At 36.5% G+C, this 23,171-nt stretch overlaps 2 protein-coding genes across 8 annotated transcripts in view; one reads left to right on the top strand and one right to left on the bottom strand.

Moving 5' to 3' along the window:
* ZNF583 (zinc finger protein 583) overlaps nt 1-2,965 on the top strand; it is a 34,099-nt gene extending 31,134 nt beyond the window's left edge. For all 7 annotated transcript variants that reach the window (XM_028477911.2, XM_007115084.2, XM_055078876.1 and 4 more), the window contains one exon: nt 601-2,965. In XM_028477911.2, the coding sequence (XP_028333712.1) occupies nt 601-2,078 (1,478 nt within the window). In that variant the 3' untranslated portion in view covers nt 2,079-2,965. The remainder of the gene's footprint in view (nt 1-600) is intronic.
* Nucleotides 102-23,171, bottom strand: ZNF667 (zinc finger protein 667). The gene is made up of 5 exons (XM_028477934.2): nt 18,940-23,171; nt 16,899-17,170; nt 4,467-4,562; nt 3,073-3,159; nt 102-554 (listed from the first exon to the last, which is right to left on the bottom strand). The coding sequence occupies exon 1, from the start codon at nt 23,068-23,070 to the stop codon at nt 22,030-22,032; it is 1,041 nt and encodes a 346-aa protein (XP_028333735.1). The 5' UTR covers nt 23,071-23,171; the 3' UTR covers nt 102-554; nt 3,073-3,159; nt 4,467-4,562; nt 16,899-17,170; nt 18,940-22,029.

Here is a 23,171-nt window from a genome sequence, read left to right as displayed (position 1 = left end):
GGAAAGTCTTGAACAGAATAATAGGTGATTTGATTTGGGAATGAAAAGGGTAAGGCAAATTAAGGCCAATGGCAGGTTAATAAAACCAAGAAATTTGATACAAAATTACTTCTATATGAAGGCCTCTTAGCTTGAGTTTCAATTGAAAACTTACATTTGGTTGGAATGTATCACATAGAAAATGATACTCAGGAAGACCGTTTTCAGGCTGCAAAAGTTTAACCATAGAGTTTTATGTACAGCCTACGGCAGTTAATGGTACCAGGAGTTTTTTTAGCCACACTGACATGAAATTGGTTTTTTAAAGGTAATGAACTTAGCTTGAATGCAGGATAAGTAGCAGCAAGAGAGGAAGGGTGTTTGCAGACTTATATTAATATATAGATAATTATGCTATAGTTACCTTAATAGTTATGCATGATTTATTTTCTTATAAATTTTCCTTCATTCTCATTCTCTATAATCTCATTATTAGACTGCATTTAACAGCTGTTAAATCCTTGAACTTCTTATGTAGTTCATTCACCAATTTGTGCTTTAGAAGTTCTTCTTTTCTAATGCGTAAATACAAAAGACATTTGTTTTCTTGGTATCTTTTAGATTGGGAGTATGCATTTAAAAACAATGAATTTTCATCAAAGCAAGTTATTTATGAGGAATCATCTAAAGTAAGGACAATGGGAAGAAGCCATCTTAGTTATAACCTTGACTGCTCCAGTTTGAGAGAAGACTCTAAAAATGAGGACTGGCTTAAGAACCACTTGGGAAGTCAGGAGATACATTCTAGTCAATTGATCATTACTCATAAAGAAATCCTGACTAAAGATCAAAGTAATGAATATACTAAATCTTGGCAAACTTTCCATCAGGATGCAATCTTTGATATAAAGCAGAGTTTTCCCACCAAAGAAAGAATACATAAGCATGAGCCACGAAAGAGAAGCTACCGGAAAAAATCTGTTGAAATGAAACGTAAGAAAGTCTATGTAGAAAAGAAACTTTTGAAATGTAATGAATGTGAGAAGGTTTTCAACCAGAGCTCATCTCTTACTCTTCATCAGAGAATTCACACTGGAGAGAAACCCTATGCATGTGTTGAATGTGGGAAAACCTTCAGCCAGAGTGCAAACCTAGCTCAACATAAGAGAATACATACTGGAGAGAAACCCTATGAATGTAAAGAATGTAGGAAAGCCTTCAGCCAGAATGCCCATCTTGCTCAACATCAGAGAGTTCATACTGGAGAGAAACCATATCAGTGTAAAGAATGTAAAAAAGCCTTCAGCCAGATTGCACACCTGACTCAACATCAGAGGGTTCATACTGGGGAAAGACCTTTTGAATGTATTGAATGTGGAAAGGCCTTTAGTAATGGCTCATTTCTTGCTCAGCATCAGAGAATTCACACAGGAGAGAAGCCTTATGTATGTAACGTGTGTGGGAAAGCCTTCAGCCATCGGGGATACCTAATTGTACATCAGAGAATTCATACCGGAGAGAGACCCTATGAATGTAAGGAATGTAGGAAAACCTTCAGCCAGTATGCACACCTGGCTCAACATCAGAGAGTTCATACTGGAGAGAAACCTTATGAGTGTAAAGTATGTAGGAAAGCCTTCAGCCAGATTGCATACCTTGATCAACATCAGAGGGTTCATACTGGAGAGAAGCCCTATGAGTGTATCGAATGTGGGAAGGCCTTTAGCAATAGCTCATCACTTGCACAACATCAGAGAAGTCATACTGGAGAGAAACCTTACATGTGTAAGGAATGCAGGAAAACATTTAGCCAGAATGCAGGCCTTGCTCAACATCAGCGAATTCACACTGGAGAGAAACCTTACGAATGTAACATTTGTGGGAAAGCCTTTAGCTATAGTGGATCTCTTACTCTACATCAAAGAATTCATACTGGGGAAAGACCCTATGAATGTAAGGATTGCAGGAAATCTTTCAGGCAGCGAGCACACCTTGCTCATCATGAGAGAATTCATACGATGGAGTCATTCTTGACTCTTTCCTCTCCCTCACCCTCCGTGTCCAGTCAGTTGCCAAGACCTGTAGGTTCTATCTCCTAAATATGCCTTGAATCTGACTCTAATTAATTTCCATTCTGTCATCTTTGTCCAGTACACAATAATCTATTTGACATGGACTATGGAAATAACTTTCTAATTAATCTCCCTGTGTTTACCATTTCCTGCTAGTAGTGCATATTGCAGTCAAACTTGTGTTTAAAAAGTTTAATTGTATCACTTCTCCTTCATTAAAACCCTTCATTGGCATCCCATAGGTCTTAGGTCAAGACACACATTCCTCAAAATAGCCTAAAAGACCCCAAACCCCCAATACCTTGTTCCAGTCTACATTTCAGAGTCCCATCTCATGTCAATATCCATCTCATTCTTTGGCTACTTATCAACGTTAAGAATTTATAATGCAGCATCAGATCTGGGTTCCAATTCTTACTCTTCCATTTTTTGGCCCTCTAGTTTTGGAGAAAACTTTTGTCCCCTGTAAGCTTCAGTCTTTTTATTTATATTATGGAAATAATAATGGTACTACCTCAAGTTAATGGAAGGATTAAATGAGATAATGCATGTGAACTGCTCAGCAGAGTGCCTAGCATAATCACTCAGTAAACACTAATGTAAAATAAAAACGTACTATGATAAAAATCATCTCAGCAATGATTATCTGCGAAATAACAAAGCAACCCAAAGTACTGTAAAGGTTTTTGATTAGGAACAGCAGTCATTGTTCTAAAGGTGGGTGATAGGGGTATCCAGCACAGGATAGTTAATATTGGAGTCCATGATGACAGAGTAAGATGGGGGCTTCTGTTTCAACATGAATATACAGAAAGATGATTGTGTTGATAAAAAAAACTAACTTCATTATATAGTCAACAGTTTTAAGAAGCCAGGTGTTAAAAATCACTTGTAATAAAATTTACTGAGATGTAGTCATCATTTGCATTTAAACAAAGGCAATATAGTTTTTAAAAGACAGAAAACTTTAAAAGATCGATAACCAAAGAAGAATAGAAAGTAAAATTTAAGTTTAACTCACCTCTCCTAATTCCAGGTAGATGAATTGTATTAAACCCATGTCATTTAAATAGAAAAGTTGTTAAGCTTCTAAGCTGTAATTCCAAAACTAGAGGGAAAAGAAACCAAAACTATAGGTCAAAACTCATCAACATGTTTGATTTGATATGCATCAAGTTTCAAATGAATATGAATACCTTTAGATGGGCATGTGTTTTCCAGTTCTCCACAGTTCAAACCACTACCTGTTCCCTTACATCTGACTTGTTTTACACTTTATATTACTTCCTGACTCCTGAAGGCTTTGAGCATGCAATCAATGCACTAACCAGTTCTCTTGTGAACATAAGTACAAAGAAAATGACTAAAGTTTAATGGAGGATTAAAAGAATAGACATTTTATCCTTCTGTAGGGGAAGACTCAGTATTCTACAGATGTTAGTAGGCCCCAAATTAATCTGTAGATTTGTTAGTAGGCTGCAGATTAATCTATAGATTCTTTGTACCTGACAAAATAAGACTTTTTTAAGGCTTGAAACATTGTGTTTGTCAACATACACACATACACATTCACAACATACACACATAAAGGAAATATATAATAAAGGTGATATTTCATGTCAGTGGCTTAACAGTATTGGTAAATGAGATTCTGCTCAAAAATATTATTTCTGTACAAAACAATCACCTCATTCTTTTATCCAGATGCAAAACGGAGTCATTAGAAGACACCGTAACATGCTTTATAATCATGGGGAACAGTCTTCCTAAATACGACATGAGATCCAGAAGCCACACACACAAAGATTCTAGGTTTGACTATATAAGAACTTTAATAAGCTTTTATACAGTCAAAGACAGTACAGAAACGAAAGGTTTTTAAACATTAGAATTGGAAAAAATCATTAAAATATGTTTAACTTCTGAAGTTCGTATCCTTAACATAAAAGTGCTCCTACAAGTCATTTAGAAAAATGACACCTCCTCCCCTCATGGGCAAAAGGGTATAAAGAGGCAACAGGTGACTGATGAAAGTGCTAAGTACTGAATCTCACAAGGATCAGAACACAAGTTAAACAAATGAACTATCATCTTTCAATATCAGATTGATAAAATTTGCATTGCAAAAGCATAGGAGAGGAGGTACTTCTATGTACTGATGTAAGGGTGTATGAATTTGTACAGTATTTCTGAAAGGTAACTTGTCAGCATCAAAATTTTCATTGGGAAAATCAAGGTTTTCTTTTGCAGTTAAACACAAGTTTATCTTTCCTCCATATCCTATTAAACAGATAAAACAATTTAAAAGGTATCAAAAGAGAGCAGAAGTCATCAGTGGATGAAAGAATCAAATTTTATAAAAGACAAAAGGGAAGAGAGTGCTTATTCATGAAATGTTGCAGAAGCAGCTGTTACCTGAAATGTTGGCATGACAGGGATTTCAGTAATGGGAGTCAGTCTGTCCAAAGGGTCCCTAGAAAAGTTCATGCTCTGAGTTGGCTTGTGTAGAGGCTGGGTAATAAGGAGACACGATGACAAGACAGTTAATGATTTTTTATGTGAAAGTTACGTTAGTACCCCTGCCAACAGCTTTCCCACTCCACCCTCTCTTCGATAAGTAAACTGAAATGGATCCTTCCTTCACACCATTCACAAAAATTAGTTCCAGTTGAATAAAATCCTAAATGTTAAATAGTAAAGTATTAGAAGAAAGTATAGTACCATATGCTTATGACTTTGCTGTTGGACATATCTTCCTAAATTAGACGAAAATGAAAGCCATAATGAAGTTGATTATATCAAAAGAATGCTTTTAAAAAGACAAAGATAAGAAACAATGGGAAAAATTGTAATATAATACAAAGGGAAAGATGTAAGAGTACCTATAAATAGGTAAAGGACAACCAAGCAAGAATAAAAATGAAAATAAAAAATAAAAATGAAAAAAGGATAAGAATGCACAAGTCAGAAGAAATACAGATGGACCATAAATATGAGTCCCTGCTTAACCTTGCTAGTATTGAGAGATGCAAATTTAAGTAATCTACAATAATAAAAAAAACTTGGCAGTTGTGTAGAGAAATAAATACTCTCATCAGTGCTAATTTGGAGGCACTGAAGTTTTAAAAATGCTCACTATAACCCCTTTGGAGGGCAGCACAGTACATGAAACTGGGAACAATATAAATTTCCATCAATAGAGGCAGGACTAGAAATACTAGCACCAGTTTAAAAAAATGAACTGGTAATATTGGTATGGATTTGACTAAAAGACACTGATTGAAAATGAAAAATTTTCAGAATAATAGAGTATTATATATTTAAAATATATTTCTAATACATTTATATAAGTATGCAAATACTTAGAAAAAGTCCTGAACAGACACATCCAACTGATAAGTGTTTCTTTGGAGGAGGGAACTAGAATTGGACATTCTGGTCAAGAGGGTAGATTTACCATTATCTGTAATGTTTGAAGTTTTAAATAAGAATGTTAAAATTTTAAAAACTTAAACTATGAAAAAATTCAACAAACTCATGGAGAACTAGAGCAGCTAGAGTGAGAGTTGGCAGCCTAAGTTGAAACCTTTTTTGGAATTTGGAGAATTTCTCATCAACTCACCAGCCCTTCCCATGCAGGCAGAGATCCCAGTAAACCTTTTCATTCAGGGAAACAGATCTACAATGAGAATAACCAAAGAACCTCCTGCTATCTACCTAAGATAATCAAACCATATCATTCTTAAATGTGAACAGACAGCTAAGGATCATCACAGATGAAGAAAAGTATCAGCATAATAAGGACCAAGAGAGAAACTAAACCAGAGTAGGGAAAGTTATATAATGAGAAGAAAATAAAAATTTGTTATTCTGAGATTTGACTAGATGTTGCACTTTTAAAGCAAATATGGGAAGCTACCAAAAACAGGAATAAGACAGAACTCCTAAGAATGAAAAAACATTATTGCTGTAATAATAGGTTTGAAAGAAAATTGTGGAAACTCTTCAAGTTCATAAATTGAAAAGTTAAGTGAGAAACAAAAGAGACCTGGAAGTTTAGAAGGTCCAACATCTAATTAATATGAGTTCCAGAAAAAAAATTAATAGAGAAAATATAATAGGAATGTATCAAATAAATGATTAAGAATCTTTCTAAACTGAAGAAAATTATGAACACTCAGCTAGGAATAGCTCACTCAATGTTGTGCAGGCTGAAGTGGCAAAAAGCACAATTACAACAGAAAAAAAAGACACCAGAAATACGCTTATGGAATTTCATAATACTAAAGATGAGGCCATCCTATAAGCTTTCAAAAAATGGAAATTTCTCCTGATAAGGAGTAATGATCAAGATAGCATTAGCCTTCCCTCTGATGAGCAATATTAGATTGTAGAATACAGAACAGCACCTCCCAACTTATGAGTTAAAACTACTTTGAATCTAGAACTTTATACCCAAACAGTAATTAAACATGAGGCCAAGTACTGATATTTTGTATTACCAGTTTACTTCAGTTTACTCCGTCTTTTAATAGGGTATTGAATGATTAGCTTCAGCAAAATTTGGATGGAAAAGGAAAAAAACAGGAAAGGCTTTAAACAGTGGATCTAACCTAGTAAAGTGGTGTTGAGGATGAATAGGATGATCACTCTGCAAGAATCAGACCAAATTACTGGTAGGCTAGATATCCAGGGAGGCAGTGAAGAGGAACTTAAGGAAGAATGAAAGGGGTGGGTTACATTAAATAGAATTAATACAAAGTTTGAGGATTTTAGTAATATGGTGAAGACAAAAGTTCATCAGAAGGAAAGAAAAACAATTACTGGCTCTGGAAAAAAAAAAAGGAGAAGCCATACCAAATACTATGGTCCTAATATAACGCAAGCCCCCATAAAATGTGACATGACTTTGGAAAATAACTAGAATATGAAAAAAAAAATCCATATGACTGATAAAAGGAATAGATCCCTTGAAAAAAAAATCCATATGACTGATACAAGGAATAGATTCCTTTAAGTGTGGGTACTGGGATCCTAACATTGGACTTGTAGAGCAGAAAATGTAATCGTCACACATTGCTTGGCTCTGACTCTTCAGAGAATAATATTTACGTGGTAATAATGATCTAATGCTATTTTATTTCCAACTTTAAAATAGACAAATCACTGAAGTCTCTATATGTATATGTATCTATCTACATATCTAACATCTACTTAATAATGTAAAGGCAAAATATAGCTGATATAGACTGGATGGTGGGATGTTGACAAGGAAATAAGAGCTTGAAGCAAGGATAAGGGGAAATATGCTCATTGTATATAGAGGGGATTCAGGAGATGTCTAAAGGTGGTAGAATAAGAAATTTAGGTTAGCTGTATTTCAAGTTAAAACATATCAGTGGAGCTAATATAACTCACTTAGTGGGACGAATTAAATCCTTACCTTTCATAAGAAAGACTCAGTGTATAAAGTTGATAAATTTTAAAATAAAATTACAACTGTAATCAGGATTATGACAGAAACCCAATTCAAATCAGCTTAGGAAAAAGGTATTTATTAGTTCCTATAATTCAAAGATGTAGAGCATGTATGTTACAGTCTCAGGTAGGCTGCATGTAAGTGTTCAGACTCATCAGAGATTAGTAGCTCACAGCTCTGTGTTGTTTCATTCTCTGGCAGGTTCTGTCTCTTGGTAGGAAGAAAATGGCATCTGATATTACACTCAAAAAATCCTTAGAGCTTTTAATCTCAAAAGCAAGGTGATCTTCTCTTTCTGAGCCTCCATGTCAATCCCTGGGAGGAAAATATAATTTGTTCCAGTTTATGCTATGTGCCCACTCTGGACCAATCACCAGATCCAGGGTAGGGGGTACTCTGGCCAAGCTGGGTCAAGTTCACATGCCAGGGGATTTGGATCATTGGATGGCCAGTTAACAAAATTCCCATGGGATGGGGGTAGGGTGGAAGGCAGTTGAGAATCAGTTCCCATAAAGAAAACAACAGACCTGAACTGACATATAAAGGCATCACTGATTCACTAAGTGTGTAGATATACCTATCTTTTGCTGCAGAAATACTGTGTGTAATTACAGGAAGCTGCCTCAGCCCCTATAGCAAGGGTAAGTTAAATTTCCAGGGGTCAGCTGGACTCAGTACACACTTGCTAGTAATGAAGCTATCTTGCCAGACTCCTGAGATGGCCACACATTGGACAAGGTAACTCCAACAGCAAGAGACTAGGGCTTGGGTGGCAACTGGTTGAGCCTCACCTGCACCATTTTTGCCAGGAGACATCTGGGGAGCTCCCTTTAAAGACCTCCAAAGAAGGCTTTCTGCACAGAGGATGTCAGAGACAGCCAACAAAAAGTGAAGCTGTTTACATAAAGGACAGGAGGTCTGCTCTACAAAGGGGATTGCCTTCCAGTTTAGAAAAACTCCATTTTCCCCCTCTATGGTCTCTATGGTCTTTTTCATGGTCTCTATGGAAGAGGAGCAGACTGGTGCATTCCCATAAGGAGGCAAATTCAAATGTATGTATGAGGAGCTTTTAAAAATACTAACTTTGAATTTAAAGTGGTGGGACCAAGATATCTCTATCCATTTCTCCTTTCTGAAACCAAGTGAAAGCAACAAGAAGAATAAGAAACAGAAGGAAACTCCATCTTCGATGAAGTAAAGAAACATCTATAATTCTGAGTCTCAAAATCCACAAGGAAATGCTGCTAAATGTGGTGAGAATCCTGGGAGAAGAAACTCTCCCAGGAGATGATGCATTGATGAGCACAAAATACCTCCAAAGCAGTGGCATATCTGGAAGGGCAAAAGAAAAGGCACCTCAACTGAAGCCACAGTATTACTCTGAAAAGTCTGGCTTTAGAAGTCTCCGTAAATTCTGTTTACAATTGCAAAAGAGTGACAGGGGTGAGGAGCTGGAGTGTTCAAGGGTTTTGAAGAGGTGATTTGTCATCTGACAGAGGAGAGGGAAGCTGCGAATGATGTGCAGGACTGCAAGGTAAATGCTAAATCCTTGCTACTCAACATGTGGGGCATGGACTAGCAGCATCAGCCTCACCTCATAATTTCTTAGGATTCCAGAATCTTGGGCCTTAATCCAGAGCTAGCAATTCAGAATCTGTATCTTACATGATGCCCAAGTGATCTTAATACACAGTAATAAATGAGAATCACTAGGCTAAAACAAATTTCATACTAGTCTAGAATACAGGCCTTTGATAAATAGCCAGATCAGGAAGAGCTCTACTCATTCAAAAATGTAGTCTAGTCTTTCAGAGACCCTATGGAATGATAGTAGACTCAGATTTAGAAACTCCTCTTACTAAAACTGAACAAAGTGAGGGAAAAAAAACCCAATATACTAGCATCGTTGAAAGAGGAAACTGATACCACCTTATATCACACACTATGAAAAGTAGAATACAGAATTAACAGAGCCATATTAAAAGAACATGCCAATATCTTTGGCACTGTCTGCCCTCTGGTCAAGTGGCATAATGGAGAAAAAGTAAGCAGAAGAAATTCTGAAAAACTTTACTAATATATCTCAAGATGGGCAAGATGTAGGCAGCACTGGACAAAGGTACATAACATTTCTCTAAGTAACCTTCATTCTAGATAAATACTAGTTTGATTAGGAAAGGCAAGTTAGCAGTATCTATCAAAATATGCCTATCTTTTGATCCAGCAATTTAATTCTCCAAAAATATTGGTAAAGAATTTCAAAAGCATATGTGGAAGACTGTTAATTGCAACCCTGTTTTTTAAAATAAATCCTAGATCCACAGTGAGGCCTACCCTAACTAAATGCTTATCTGAGATCTGCACTGCTGGTGAAGATGGGATTATAAGAATTGTTTACCCTCCCATCTGAAACAATAAAACACTGGACAAAACATGAAACCTTGGCATTCAAGACATTGGATAACAGGCAATGAAACAGAGATCCCTGAAAAATGGGAAACAAATGAGATGAGTACTATGATTTCCCAGATAACTGCATGGAAAGTTTCCAGGCTGTGGCCTCCCAATGTTGAGGAAATGAAGCTAAAAGTCACGGAGACTGACGTGACTGGAGTTCACAAGATGAAGTGCCTGAAAGCCCTTAGAGGAAAAACCCTAGACATCTGCAGAATTGTTAGCTGAATTTTACCTGAATACTCATCAGAACATGCACGTGAAGAAATTACCTGAAGCTGGGGAAAAAACCTGATAGAACTACAAAAAGAAATAGACAAATCCAAATCTTTAAAGACTGTTACAAGAAACAAAGAAGGACACTACATAATGATCAAGGGATCAATCCAAGAAGATATAACAATTGTAAATACATACATACCCAACATAGGAGCATCTCAATATATAAGGCAAGTATTAACAGATATAAAAGGAGAAATCCACAGTAATACAATAGTAGGGGACTTTTAACACTCCACTTACATCAATGGATATAAATAACACACACTTAAATAACACAGTAGGGCAAGTGGACTTAACTGACACCTACAGAGCAGCAGTCCCCAACCTTTTTGGCACCAGGGACTGGTTTCGTGGAAGACAATTTTTCCACGGACTGGGGTTGGCGGGGCAAATGGTTTCGCGATGATTCAAGCACATTTCATTTGTTATGCACTTTACTTCTATTATTATTACATTGTAATATATAATGAAATAATTATACAACTCACCATAATGCTGACAGGAGGCGGAGCTCAGGTGGTAATGCGAGCGGTGGGGAGTGGCTGTAAATACAGATGAAGCTTCACTCGCTTGCCTGCCGCTCACCTCCTGCCATGCGGCCTGGTTCCTAACAGGCCACGGACCAGTTGGGGACCCCTGCTATAGAGCATACTATCCAAAAGCAGCAGAATACACATTCTTTTCAAGTGCACATGGAACATTCTCCAGGATAGATCACATGCTAGGTGGCAAAACAAGCCTCAGTAAATTTAAGAAAATTGAAATAATCTTTTCTGACCACAATGCTATAAGGCTAGAAGTCAACTACGAGAAAAACTGCAAAAAACAGACACGTGCAGGCTGAATAAAATGCTACTAAACAACAAATGGATCACTGAAGAAATCAAAGAGGAAATCAAAAAATACCTAGAGATGAAAACATGACAATCCAAAACCTATGGGACACCACAAAAGCAGTTCTAAGAGGGAAGTCTACAGTGATACAATCTTGACTCAGAAAACAAGGAAGAGCTCAAATAAACAACCTAACCTTACACGTAAAGGAACTAGAGAAAGAAGAACAAACAAAACCTAAAGTTAGAAGGAAAAAAATCATAAAGATTCAGAGCAGAAACAAATGAAATAGAGACTGAAAAAAATAGAAAAGATCAATGGAACTAAAAGCTGGTTCTTTGAAGAGATAAATAAAATTGATAAACCTTTAGCCAGATTCATCAAAAAAAAAGGGAGAGGGCCCATTTCAATAAAATCAGAAATGAAAAAGAAGTTACAACTGAAAACACAGAAATAAAAAGGATCATAAGAGACTACTATGAGCAATTATAGGCCTATAAAATGGACAACCTAGAAGAAATGGACAAATTCTTACAAAGGTACAATCACCCAAGACTGAGCCAGGAAGAAATAGAAAATATGAACAGACCAATTACCAGTACTGAAATTGAATCAGTAATTTAAAAACTCCCAACAAACAAAAGTCCAGGACAAGATGGCTTCACAGGTGAATTCTACCAAACATTTAGAGACGTTAACAACTATCCTTCTGAAATGATTCCAAAAAACTGCAGAGGAAGGAAACACTTCCAAACTCATTCTGTGCAGCCACCATCACCCTGATACCAAAATCTGACAGAGAATTCCCTGGTAGTCCAGTGGTTAGGACCCTGTGCTTGCACTGCATGGGGCCCATGATCAATCTGTGGTCAGGTAGCTAAGACCCCACAAGCCGTGTGGTATGGCCAAAAACAAACAAAAAACTCAGACAAAGATATCACAAAAAAAAGAACAATTACAGGTCAATATCACTGGTGAACATAGATGGAAAAATCCTCAACAAAATACTAGCAAACCAAATAATACATTAAAAGGATCACACAACCAATATCAAGTGGGATTTATCCCAGGGAGGCAAGGATTTTTCAATATCTACAAATCAGTCAATGTGATGATACACAACATTAAAAAACTGGAAAATGAAAACCATATGATCATTACCATAGATGCAGAAAAAGCTTTTGATAATATTCAACATCCATTTATAAACTCTCCAGGAAGTGGGCATAGAGGGAACTTACCTCAACATAATGAAGACCATATATGATAAAGCTAACATCATAATCAATGGTGAAAAGCTGAATGCATTCCCTCTAGGAACAACACAAGGATGCTCACTCTCGCCACTTTTATTCAATGTACTTTTGGAAGTCCTAGCCACAGCAATCCGAGAAGAAAAACAAGAAAAGAAATCCAAATTGGGAAAGAAGAAGTACACCTGTCACTGTTTGCAGATGACATGATACTATACATAGAAAATCATAAAGACACTACCAGAATACTAGAGTTCATCAATAAATTCAGTAAAGTTGCAGGATATAAAATTAATATACAGAAATCTGTTGAATTTCTATACACTAACTACAAAATATCAGAAAGAAAAACTAAGGAAACAATTCCATTTACCACTGCATTAAAAAGAAATAAATTCTGAGAAATAAACCTATCCAAGAGGGCAAAAGACCTGTATAAGAGTGATGAAAGAAACTGAAGACAATACAAACAGATGGAAAGATATACAGTGTTCTTAGATTGGAAGAATCAATATTGTTAAAATGACCATACTACTGAAGGCAATCTACAGATTCATTGCAATTCCTATCAAATTACCAATGGCATTTTTCACAGAACTAGAACCAAAAAACTTTTAATTTGTATGGAAACACAAAAGACTCCTAGTAGCAAAAGCAATCTTAAGAAAGAATGGAACTGGAGGAATCACGCTCCCTGACTTCAGACTATAATACAAAGCGACAGTAATCAAAACAGTACAGTACTGGCACAAAAACAGACAGATCAATGGAACAGGACAGAAAGCCCAAAAATAAACCCACACACTTATGGTCAATTAATCTACGACAGTGGAGGCAAGAATATAAAATGGAGGGCTTCCCTGGTGGTGCAGTGGTTAAGAATCCGCCTACCAATGCAGGGGACATGGGTTCAAGCCCTGGTCTGGGAAGATCCCACATGCCACGGAGCAACTAAGCAACTACTAAGCCTACGCTCTAGAGCCCACGAGCCACAACTACTGAGCCCACATGCTACAACTACTGAAGCCTGCATGCCTAGAGCCCTGCTCCACAACAAGACAAGCCACCACAGTGAGAAGCCTGCGTACTACAACAAAGAGTAGGCCCCGCTCGTCACGACTAGAGAAAGCCCGTGCGCAGCAACGAAGATCCAAAAAATAAATAAAATTAAAAAAAAAAAGAATATAAAATGGAGAAAAGACAGTACCTTCAATAATAAGTGCTGGGAAAACTGGACAGCTACATGTAAAAGAATGAAATTAGAACATTCTATAACACCATATACAAAAATCAACTCAAAATGGATTACGTACCTAAACGTAAGACTGGATACTATAAAGCTCCTAGAGGAAAACGTAAGCAGAACACTCTGACATAAATCGTAGCAATATTTTTTTGTATCCTTCTCCTAAAGTAACGGAAATAAAAGCAAAAATAAACAAACAGGACCTAATTAAGCTTAAAAGTTTCTGAACGGCAAAAGAAACCATGAACAAAAGACAACCTAGGGAATGGGAGAAAATATTTGCAAATGATGCAACCACAAGGGATTAATTTCCAAAATATACAAACAGCTCATACAGCTCAGAATCAAAGAACAAACAACCCCCCTGCCAAAAAAAGTACAGAAGACCTAAACAGACATTTCTCCAAAAAAGACATATGGATAGCCAACAGGCACATGAAAAGATACTTCACATTGCTAATCAGTAGAGAAATGCAAATCAAAACTACAATGAGGTATCACCTCACAGCAGTCAGAATGGCCATCATCAAAAAGTCCACAAATAATAAATGCTGGAGAGGGGGTGGGAAATAGGGAACCCTCCTACACTGTTGGTGGGAATGTAAATTGGTACAGCCACTATGGAGAACAGTAAGGAGGTTCCTTAAAACACTAAACATAGAGTTACGCCCATGCGCAGCAACAAAGATCCAAAAAATAAATAAAATTTAAAAAAAAAAAAGAATATAAAATGGAGAAAAGACAGTACCTTCAATAATAAGTGCTGGGAAAACTGGACAGCTACATGTAAAAGAATGAAATTAGAACATTCTATAACACCATATACAAAAATCAACTCAAAATGGATTACGTACCTAAACGTAAGACTGGATACTATAAAGCTCCTAGAGGAAAACGTAAGCAGAACACTCTGACATAAATCGTAGCAATATTTTTTTGTATCCTTCTCCTAAAGTAACGGAAATAAAAGCAAAAATAAACAAACAGGACCTAATTAAGCTTAAAAGTTTCTGAACGGCAAAAGAAACCATGAACAAAAGACAACCTAGGGAATGGGAGAAAATATTTGCAAATGATGCAACCACAAGGGATTAATTTCCAAAATATACAAACAGCTCATACAGCTCAGAATCAAAGAACAAACAACCCCCCTGCCAAAAAAAGTACAGAAGACCTAAACAGACATTTCTCCAAAAAAGACATATGGATAGCCAACAGGCACATGAAAAGATACTTCACATTGCTAATCAGTAGAGAAATGCAAATCAAAACTACAATGAGGTATCACCTCACAGCAGTCAGAATGGCCATCATCAAAAAGTCCACAAATAATAAATGCTGGAGAGGGGGTGGGAAATAGGGAACCCTCCTACACTGTTGGTGGGAATGTAAATTGGTACAGCCACTATGGAGAACAGTAAGGAGGTTCCTTAAAACACTAAACATAGAGTTACCATATGATCCTGCAATCCAACTCCTGGGCATATATCCAGAGAAAACTATAATTTGAAATGATACATGCACCACAGTGTTCACTGCAGCACTATTCACAATAGCTAAGACATGGAAACAACCTAAATGTCCATCAAAAGATGAATGGATAAAAAAGATGTGGTATATAAGTACAACGGAATACTACTCAGCCATAAAAAAATAAAATAATGCCATTTGCAGCAACATGGACGGACCCAGAGATTATCATATTAAGTGAAGTAAGTCAGAGAAAGACAAATATCATATGATATCGCTTATATGTGGATTCTAAAAAAATGATACAAATGAACTTATTTACAAAACAGCAATAGACTCACATACAGAAAACAAACTATAGTTACAAAAGGGGAAAGGTGGGGGGAGGGAATAAATTAGGAGTTTGGGATTAAGAGATACACACTACTATATATAAAATAGATAAACAACAATGACCTACTGTATAGCACAGGGAACTATATTCAATATCTTGTAATAACCTATAATAGAAAAGAATCTGAAAACACATATAAAAATATATATATAAAACTAAATCACTCCACTGTACATCTGAAACTAACACAACATTGTAAATCAACTATACTTCAATTTAAAAAAAGAAATAGACAAATCCACAATTATAATAGATTTTGACGTGCATCTCCCAAAGAACAAGTTGACTGAAAATCAGTAAGGGCACTGAAGACTTGAACAACACTATCAGCCAACTTGACCTAATTGACATTTAAAAACCACTCCACCCAAGAACAGTAGAATATGCATTCTTTTTAAATGCACCCAGAACATTTACCAAGATAGACATTATTCCAGGCCTTAAAACACATCTCAATAAATTTAAAAGGATTCAATTCATACAAAATGTTTTCTAACTAGAATGGATTAAGTTAGAAATCAATAATAGAAAGATAATTGGAAAATCCCCCAAATATTTGGATCTAAATAGCACAATTTTTAGTAACCCATGGGTTAAAAGAGAAATCAAAAGGCAAAACAGAAAGTATTTTTAATTGAATGAAACTTGTAACACAGCATATCAAAATATGTGGAATGCAGCTAACACATTACTTAGAAGGAAACATAATATTACTGTGTAAGTTGTAAAATAAAACTCTCAAATCAATGACTTCAATTTCCACCTTAACAAATTAGAAAATGAAAAGCAATGAAACCCAAAGTTACCATAAGAATGGAAATAAAGAAATCAGTAGGAAACAAAAGAAAAAAGCAGGTCAATAAAACCAATAAATCTTCACTCAGACAATATGAAAAAAAAGAGATAACATACAAGTTACCAATATCTGGAATGGCAGAGATGACATCACTACAGTTATTAAACGGATAAGGGAATATCAGGAACTTTATGTAAATAAATTTAACCACTTAGATAAAATGGAAAAATTTTCTTGCAAGAACCAAACTGCCAACCTTACTCAAGAAAAAATTGATAATTCTTCAACTTATTCCTGGTTTATCCTTTGTCAAGTGCTTTGTATAAAGGAATAAATGATTTCTTGATATATCTGCCACAATTAGTAACAGACCCAGTTTCCCACAGCAAATTTTATAACCTTCATGAAATAAACACAAAGTGAAACTCACCTTTTGGGATCTTAAATAATGAAGCAGGCAAGGTAGATGAGCTTTTGTCAACAAAAAGAAGATCATTAACTTTAAATTCAGAGGCAAGAAGTGTCAAAAGCAGAATTAATGACCATAGAACATAAATTGAAAAACTTGTATCTTGCAAACGAATTTGAGGAAATATAGGATTGGTCAATTAAAAAAATAGGATTGAGTGTACAGTCTACCTTGGCTTTTTCCAGATAGCTCCTTGTTCTCTTCTAAATGACTCAAAGTTCATTCCATTTTTCGGCAATGTGGCAGGAGTACTGGGAATCAAACATACTGGGGCAGAAACGACCGAGGCGAACTCAGCACGAGGTCATCGAGCAGATGCCCACAGGATGTAGGTTCTGTCATGTGGTGCCAGCGGTGGAGGAAAAGGTGGGCTTGCTCCTCGAGGTGGTGGGGCCCAAGGGGGGTGGCCCGAGATGCAGCCAGAGCAGTGGAGGGGTCTGCACTTTAAGAAGTTAAATTACATGTCAAGTTCTTGACTTTAAAAAATCAGGTGGGAAAATTGGGGGCTTTCTCATTTCTAACCTGTTACATCTGCCTGAATTGCCTAAATTTCTGCATATGTATCTGAGAAAGAAGAAACTGCTGAAGAAAAACCCACACGTTTGAAGATTAAATTAATTGATGCTTATTAGCCAATTTCTGAATTCTTAGGTATTTCCAGGAGTGTGTGACATATCAGAAAACGGCACAGAAAGTATCACATAATGGGTCTTTCCCATCATGATTTAAATCCCAGCATTTTCAGTTACTTCTGTGATTCCTCCGTACTCATTACAGTTGACCCCGAATCACTTGGGTCTGAACTGCATGGGTCCACTTATCCAATAGTAAATTTAATTCTGTATGTATTAAAAAAGTGGAATTTGTAATTTAAACCTACCAAATATTTTCAGATACCATGCTTATTACTAGTTTAGTTCCGTATGAACAGGGAATATACTTTATATAACTAAATTTAAAAAATTTATTAAGATTTGTTTTATGGTCTCTCTTGGTGAAATGTTCCATGTGTACTTGGAAAGAAAGTGTATTCTACTCTTGTGAAGTGGAATGTTTCATAAATGTCAACTCATTAATTTGGTTGATCACGTTCAGTTCTATATCCTGACAGATTTTCTACTTGTTCTATCAATGACTGAGAGAGAAGTGGTGAAGTTTCTAATGATAATTGTAGACTACACTTTCTTTTTTCCTTTGTGAAATTTGCACCTCTGTAGTTTGATGCATATACATTTAGGACTGTTATCTTTACCTGGAAAATTTGTTACGTAGTGTTTGTCTTTTTCCCTGATTATATTCCTTCCTCTGAAGTCTACTTCATCTGATATTAAAAGTGAATTCAGCTTCCTTTTTACCAATGCTTGAATGATCTATCTTTCCCCACTACTTTTTACCTATGCCTTTAAAGTGACTTTCTGCTAGACAGCATATAGCTGTGTCCTGCTTTTTCAATCTTTTTATTTAAATAAATTTATTTATTTTATTTATTTTTGGCTGTGTTGGGTCTTCATTGCTGTGCGTGGGCTTTCTCTAGTTGTGGCGAGTAGGGGCTACTCTTTGTTGCGGTGCGTGGGCTTCTCATTGCGGTGGCTCCTCTTGTTGCGGAGCACGGGCTCTAGGAACGCAGGCTTCAGTAGCTGTGGCACATGGGCTCAGTAGTTGTGGCACACGGGCTTAGTTGCTCCGTGGCATGTGGGATCTTCCCAGACCAGGGCTCGAACCTGTGTCCCCTGCACTGGCAGGCAGATTGCTAACCACTGCACCACCAGGGAAGCCCTTTCATTCAATGTTATAATCTTTTATTTAACTGGTGTGTTTTGACCATTTATATTTGATGCAATTTTTTATATATTTGGATTAAAACCCATCCTTCCTCTTAACTGCTTTCTAATTGCTCTGCCTATTCTTTGGTTTTTGTTCTCTTTCTGCCTTCAATTGGGTTAACTGAGGATTTTTAATTATTCCATTTTATTCTATTAACTGCTTACATCTCTTTAAAATGTTTTAGAGGTTACTGTAAGATTACAATATGTTAACTAACCAGAATATATCTTCAAGTAATGTAACATTAACAAGATATTACATATTTCTTAATTTCTCCCTCACATCCTTTGTGCTTCTGTCATCTATTTACACTGACATATGCTATAGCATACTGTTTTAGACAGCTTTTAGGTATTTAGTTAAGTTTAAAAAAAAAAACTATCTTACCTTCATTTATTCCATTTCCAGATCTCTTTATTTCTTTGTGCATCTCCTTCTGTTTAAAGAACTTCATTTAACAGTTCTTTTAGAGTAGGGTCTTCTGGCAATGTATTTTCTGTTTTTTCCTTCTCTGAGAAAGTCATTTCTCTACCAATTCTGAAAGACATTTTCATGAAAAATTTCATAAAAAGTTTTTTCCCCCTTTTGTTCCTATGTAACATCTTAAAAAAAATCTTTCCTTGTATTCTTGTATTCTTTGAGCTTTATAGATTTTTGTTCTGGTGTCAGTGTCCATCGTTATTCAAATATTTCTTCTCACCCAATTTCTCTATTCCTTCCGGGAATCCAATTCTGCACGTGTTGGACCAATAGATCTTTTCCCACAGCTCTTGGACGATCTGTTCTTGTCAGCCCTGCCCTCCTCTGTGTTTCAGTTTGTCTATTCTTATTGACTTACCTTCTAGTTCACTTATTCTTTCCTTGGCTATGTCAAGTATACCTATGAGCCTGTTGAAAGTATTGTTCCCAGCTCTTCACTGTGTTCATTTCAGTATTTCCATTTGATTCTCATAGTTCCATCTCTGATCAAATGACTCATCTAATTTGCCTGTTGTACACTTTTTTCATTAGAGCCTTTAACATATTATTTAAAATTCTGTGTGAGGTAGTCTGGGTCTAGTTCTTGACTGCTTTGTCTTTTGGTGGGTGGTGATTTTTCTTGCATTTTTGTATGTCTTGTAAATTTTTATTTATTTTTTTGCCCAAACCCAGGTATCTTGTGTAGGACAGTAGAAACAGAGGTAAACAGATTTAAGCCCTAGAACGGTCATGTCATTTCTTCTGTTATGCCTTTCATGTAGGAGGTTTTCATTAATATAATTAAAAATAGGACTAGGTTTAAGGTTGCTCCTTGCTGTGGTTACCCTAAGTTCATCACAGCCTTCAAAATTCACTAGTGATTCCTTAGAGTGAGGGCACGTTTTCCATGGGTTAATCTCAATGTCTGTGTGACCTTCAAATTTCAGTGTTCTCTTTGGATTATGCCTTAGAGACAGGCCAGCTAAACTATTTTCATTCATTCATTCAATATTATTGAGTGCTTACCACTTCCTATGTGCCAGTCACTGTACTAAATGCTGGAACTTGTAACTCCCCTAATACTCCACAACCCTCTGCCTTTAGTTTGTACCTCTGTACTTTCTCTTGCCTTCAATAGCCTCCCAACTTTTGTGTGCCTAGTAAATATCTATTCTCCCTTTAATACTATCGCTGTCTCCAAAAGTGATCCATCACCATGGAGTTCATCATCCTCTATATTACCTGTGTACCTTATATGCTTCCATATTTAAATATCCCGTATTCCCTAAACTGTAAATGCCTGCAGACAAGAACAGTGTCTTATTAGTACATATTAGGTTTGTGACCATTGATTTGGAACTGACCTCTATGGCAGATTGACAGAGGACTTAACAAAGTAGAGGGGCGTGTGTATAGAAGGATAGGGAGAAAAGACATGCCCCTCCATGAGCCTTCTCTATGCTGTTTGCTCATCCATTTGCTTGAAGTGTTGATTTTTTATGCTGATCTTGCAGACTGATATGACAAGTTTAAATGGAAAATTGTTCTATTATCCTGCATGCCTGCTCCCTTCACAAATCCAGCTGTCGTCTTCTCAGCTGTGGTCAAAGTTAGAGGGACCTAATACATGTGGTCAAACATTTCACAAAGTTGTCTTAGATATAGGTGCTTTCAAAAGTAGCTTTTGCAATAGAAAAACGCACACAGAAGAGTCCAACTGTATATAACCCAATTCCAAAAAAGAATTCTGATTTTATTTCTTACACATTTTGCACAAATTGGAAAGAAGCACTGAAAACTATTATATATATGGTGAACAGCTGACATGAAAGAGCCTGGCACATAAATGCAGGGTTTTTCCCATGTATTAGTTTAGGTTGCCATAACAAAATACCATAGACTGGGTGATGTAAACAAAATTTATTTCTCACAGTTTTGGAGGCTGAAAGTCTGAGATCAGGATGCCACAAGGTTGGATAGTGGTGAGGGCTAGTTTCTCGGCTTGCAGATAGCCACCTTCTTGCTGTGTCCTCACATGGCAGAGGTCTCTGGTGTCTCTTCTTTAAAAACACTAATCCTATTATGAGGGCCCCACCCTCATGACCTCATCTAACCCTTATTATCTCCCAAAGGCCTCAATTCCAAATACAATCACATTGGGGGTTAGGGTTTTAACAAACGAATTTTGGGAGGACATATTCAGTCCATGACATCCCATTCTCCACCGATCACTTGTTGCACACCAGTGTTTTCACATGAAAATACCAATGTTTATTCATATAAATATAAATTCATTTTCAAACAAAACAGTAACAAATGATTTCTCCTTGTTCTGAAGTTCCTCATTCTTCAGTACATCCTAGGTTTTTTGTCCCCATTAGCTCGTCCCAGGCTTGTTAGATTTTTCACACCATTAAGATCATACGTCTTCATATCCATAGAGACAGTATGGTAATGACTCTATTGCTCCACACAATTATGAGTGCTATCTTTACTCAATCTTCTTTATTCTCAACCAGAAGTTTCTGTCAGCTGAAAATGGCACCCTGGTTTGTGAGGAAATCCCTTCTGTGTGATACTTCTAGTTATAAGGGACAAACTCAAACTCTTTCTTCATGTGACCTTAAATCAGGCTCACAGCTCCATCCAGAAAAATGGATTTACAATTCACTTTGTTGTATATAACCAATGAAATAGCTTTAAAATTACACTGGAAATAAAGTACCAGTTATTTTTATCAAATGAAGAATGCTCTTCATTAAAAATGACTGATCCAATCATCTGAGCTTGCTATTTTGAAACTTTTAAAGACCTATGATAAAGTCACTGCCTCAGTTGATTTCAAATCCTCAGGTCAAAATCACCAATGACTTTTGCTCTTTGGCTTTCAAAGTGGGACACATCATCAAACTGTCCCATTTTTACACAATTTATGTTATAGACAAATGCATTTTCCCATGCCTCTGTCTCTGCTACTTTGCTAGCCTCCCTCTTAGCTTTTACATATTTAAAACAATCTTAAGCCTTTTCCTCAGAATGTGTATTCTGATGTCGAATCAAGGATGAGCTCCGACTATATGCCTTCCCACATTTACTACACTCATAGGGTTTCTCTGAAGAATGACTTCTCTGATGCCGAATAAGATCTGAGCCACTGCTAAATGCCTTCCCACATTCGTTACATTCATAGGGTTTCTCTCCAGTATGACTTCTTTCATGGAGAATAAGGGATGTGCGTTGGCTAAAGGCCTTCCCACACGTTTTGCATGTATATGGTTTCTCTCCAGTGTGAATTCTTTCATGTTGGGCGAGGTGTGCACTCTGACTGAAGGCCTTACCACACTGATCACATTCATAGGGTCTATCTTCAGTATGAATTCTCTTATGTCGAGTAAGAGATATTCGGTGACTGAAGGCTTTCCCACATTCCTCACACTGATAGGGTTTTTCTCCAGTATGGATTCTCTGATGTTCAATAAGAAATGATTGGCGGCCAAAAACTTTACTACATTTATTGCATTTGAAAGGTTTCTCTTCAGAATGAATGTTTTGATGTATTTTAAGGTTGGCAATTCCGGAAAACATCTTCCCACATTCCTTACATTCAAACAGTTTCTTTTTCTTTGTATGAACTTTCTGATGTTGAATAAGGGATGAATGCCGGTTGCAGACCTTCTCACATTTATTACATCTGTATAGTTTCTCTCTACTATGAATTCTTAGATGTAGAGTAAGGGTTGAAAGCCGCGTAAAGATCTTCTCACATTTATCACACTTGTAGGGTTTCTTTGAAGCATGAATTCTCTGATGAAGCATAATGGATGAAATCCTATTAAAGGATTTCCCACATTTTCTGCATTTATAAGGATTCTCTATATGGTGACTTCTCTGCTGTAAACTCTGACTTAAGGTCTTCTCACTTTCATGAGTTTTCTCTCCAGAATGAATTCTTTTATGTATAACAAGGACTGATTTCTTACTGAAGCCTCTCCCACATTTATTGCATTTATGTATTTTCCTTCCATTGTGAATTTTCTTATGAAGTAAAAAAGATGACATTCGAATGAAGACTTTCTCACATTTTCTGCACTGGTAGACATTTTGGACAAGGTGGATTTTCTGATGTATACTGAGAGATTGGCATTGACTCAAGGCCTTCC

The sequence above is a fragment of the Physeter macrocephalus genome, chromosome 17, assembly GCF_002837175.3.
Source record: "Physeter macrocephalus isolate SW-GA chromosome 17, ASM283717v5, whole genome shotgun sequence".
Lineage (NCBI taxonomy): Eukaryota > Metazoa > Chordata > Mammalia > Artiodactyla > Physeteridae > Physeter > Physeter macrocephalus.
Note: the sequence above shows the minus strand (reverse complement) of the source record. Positions and strands in the feature narration are given on the sequence as shown.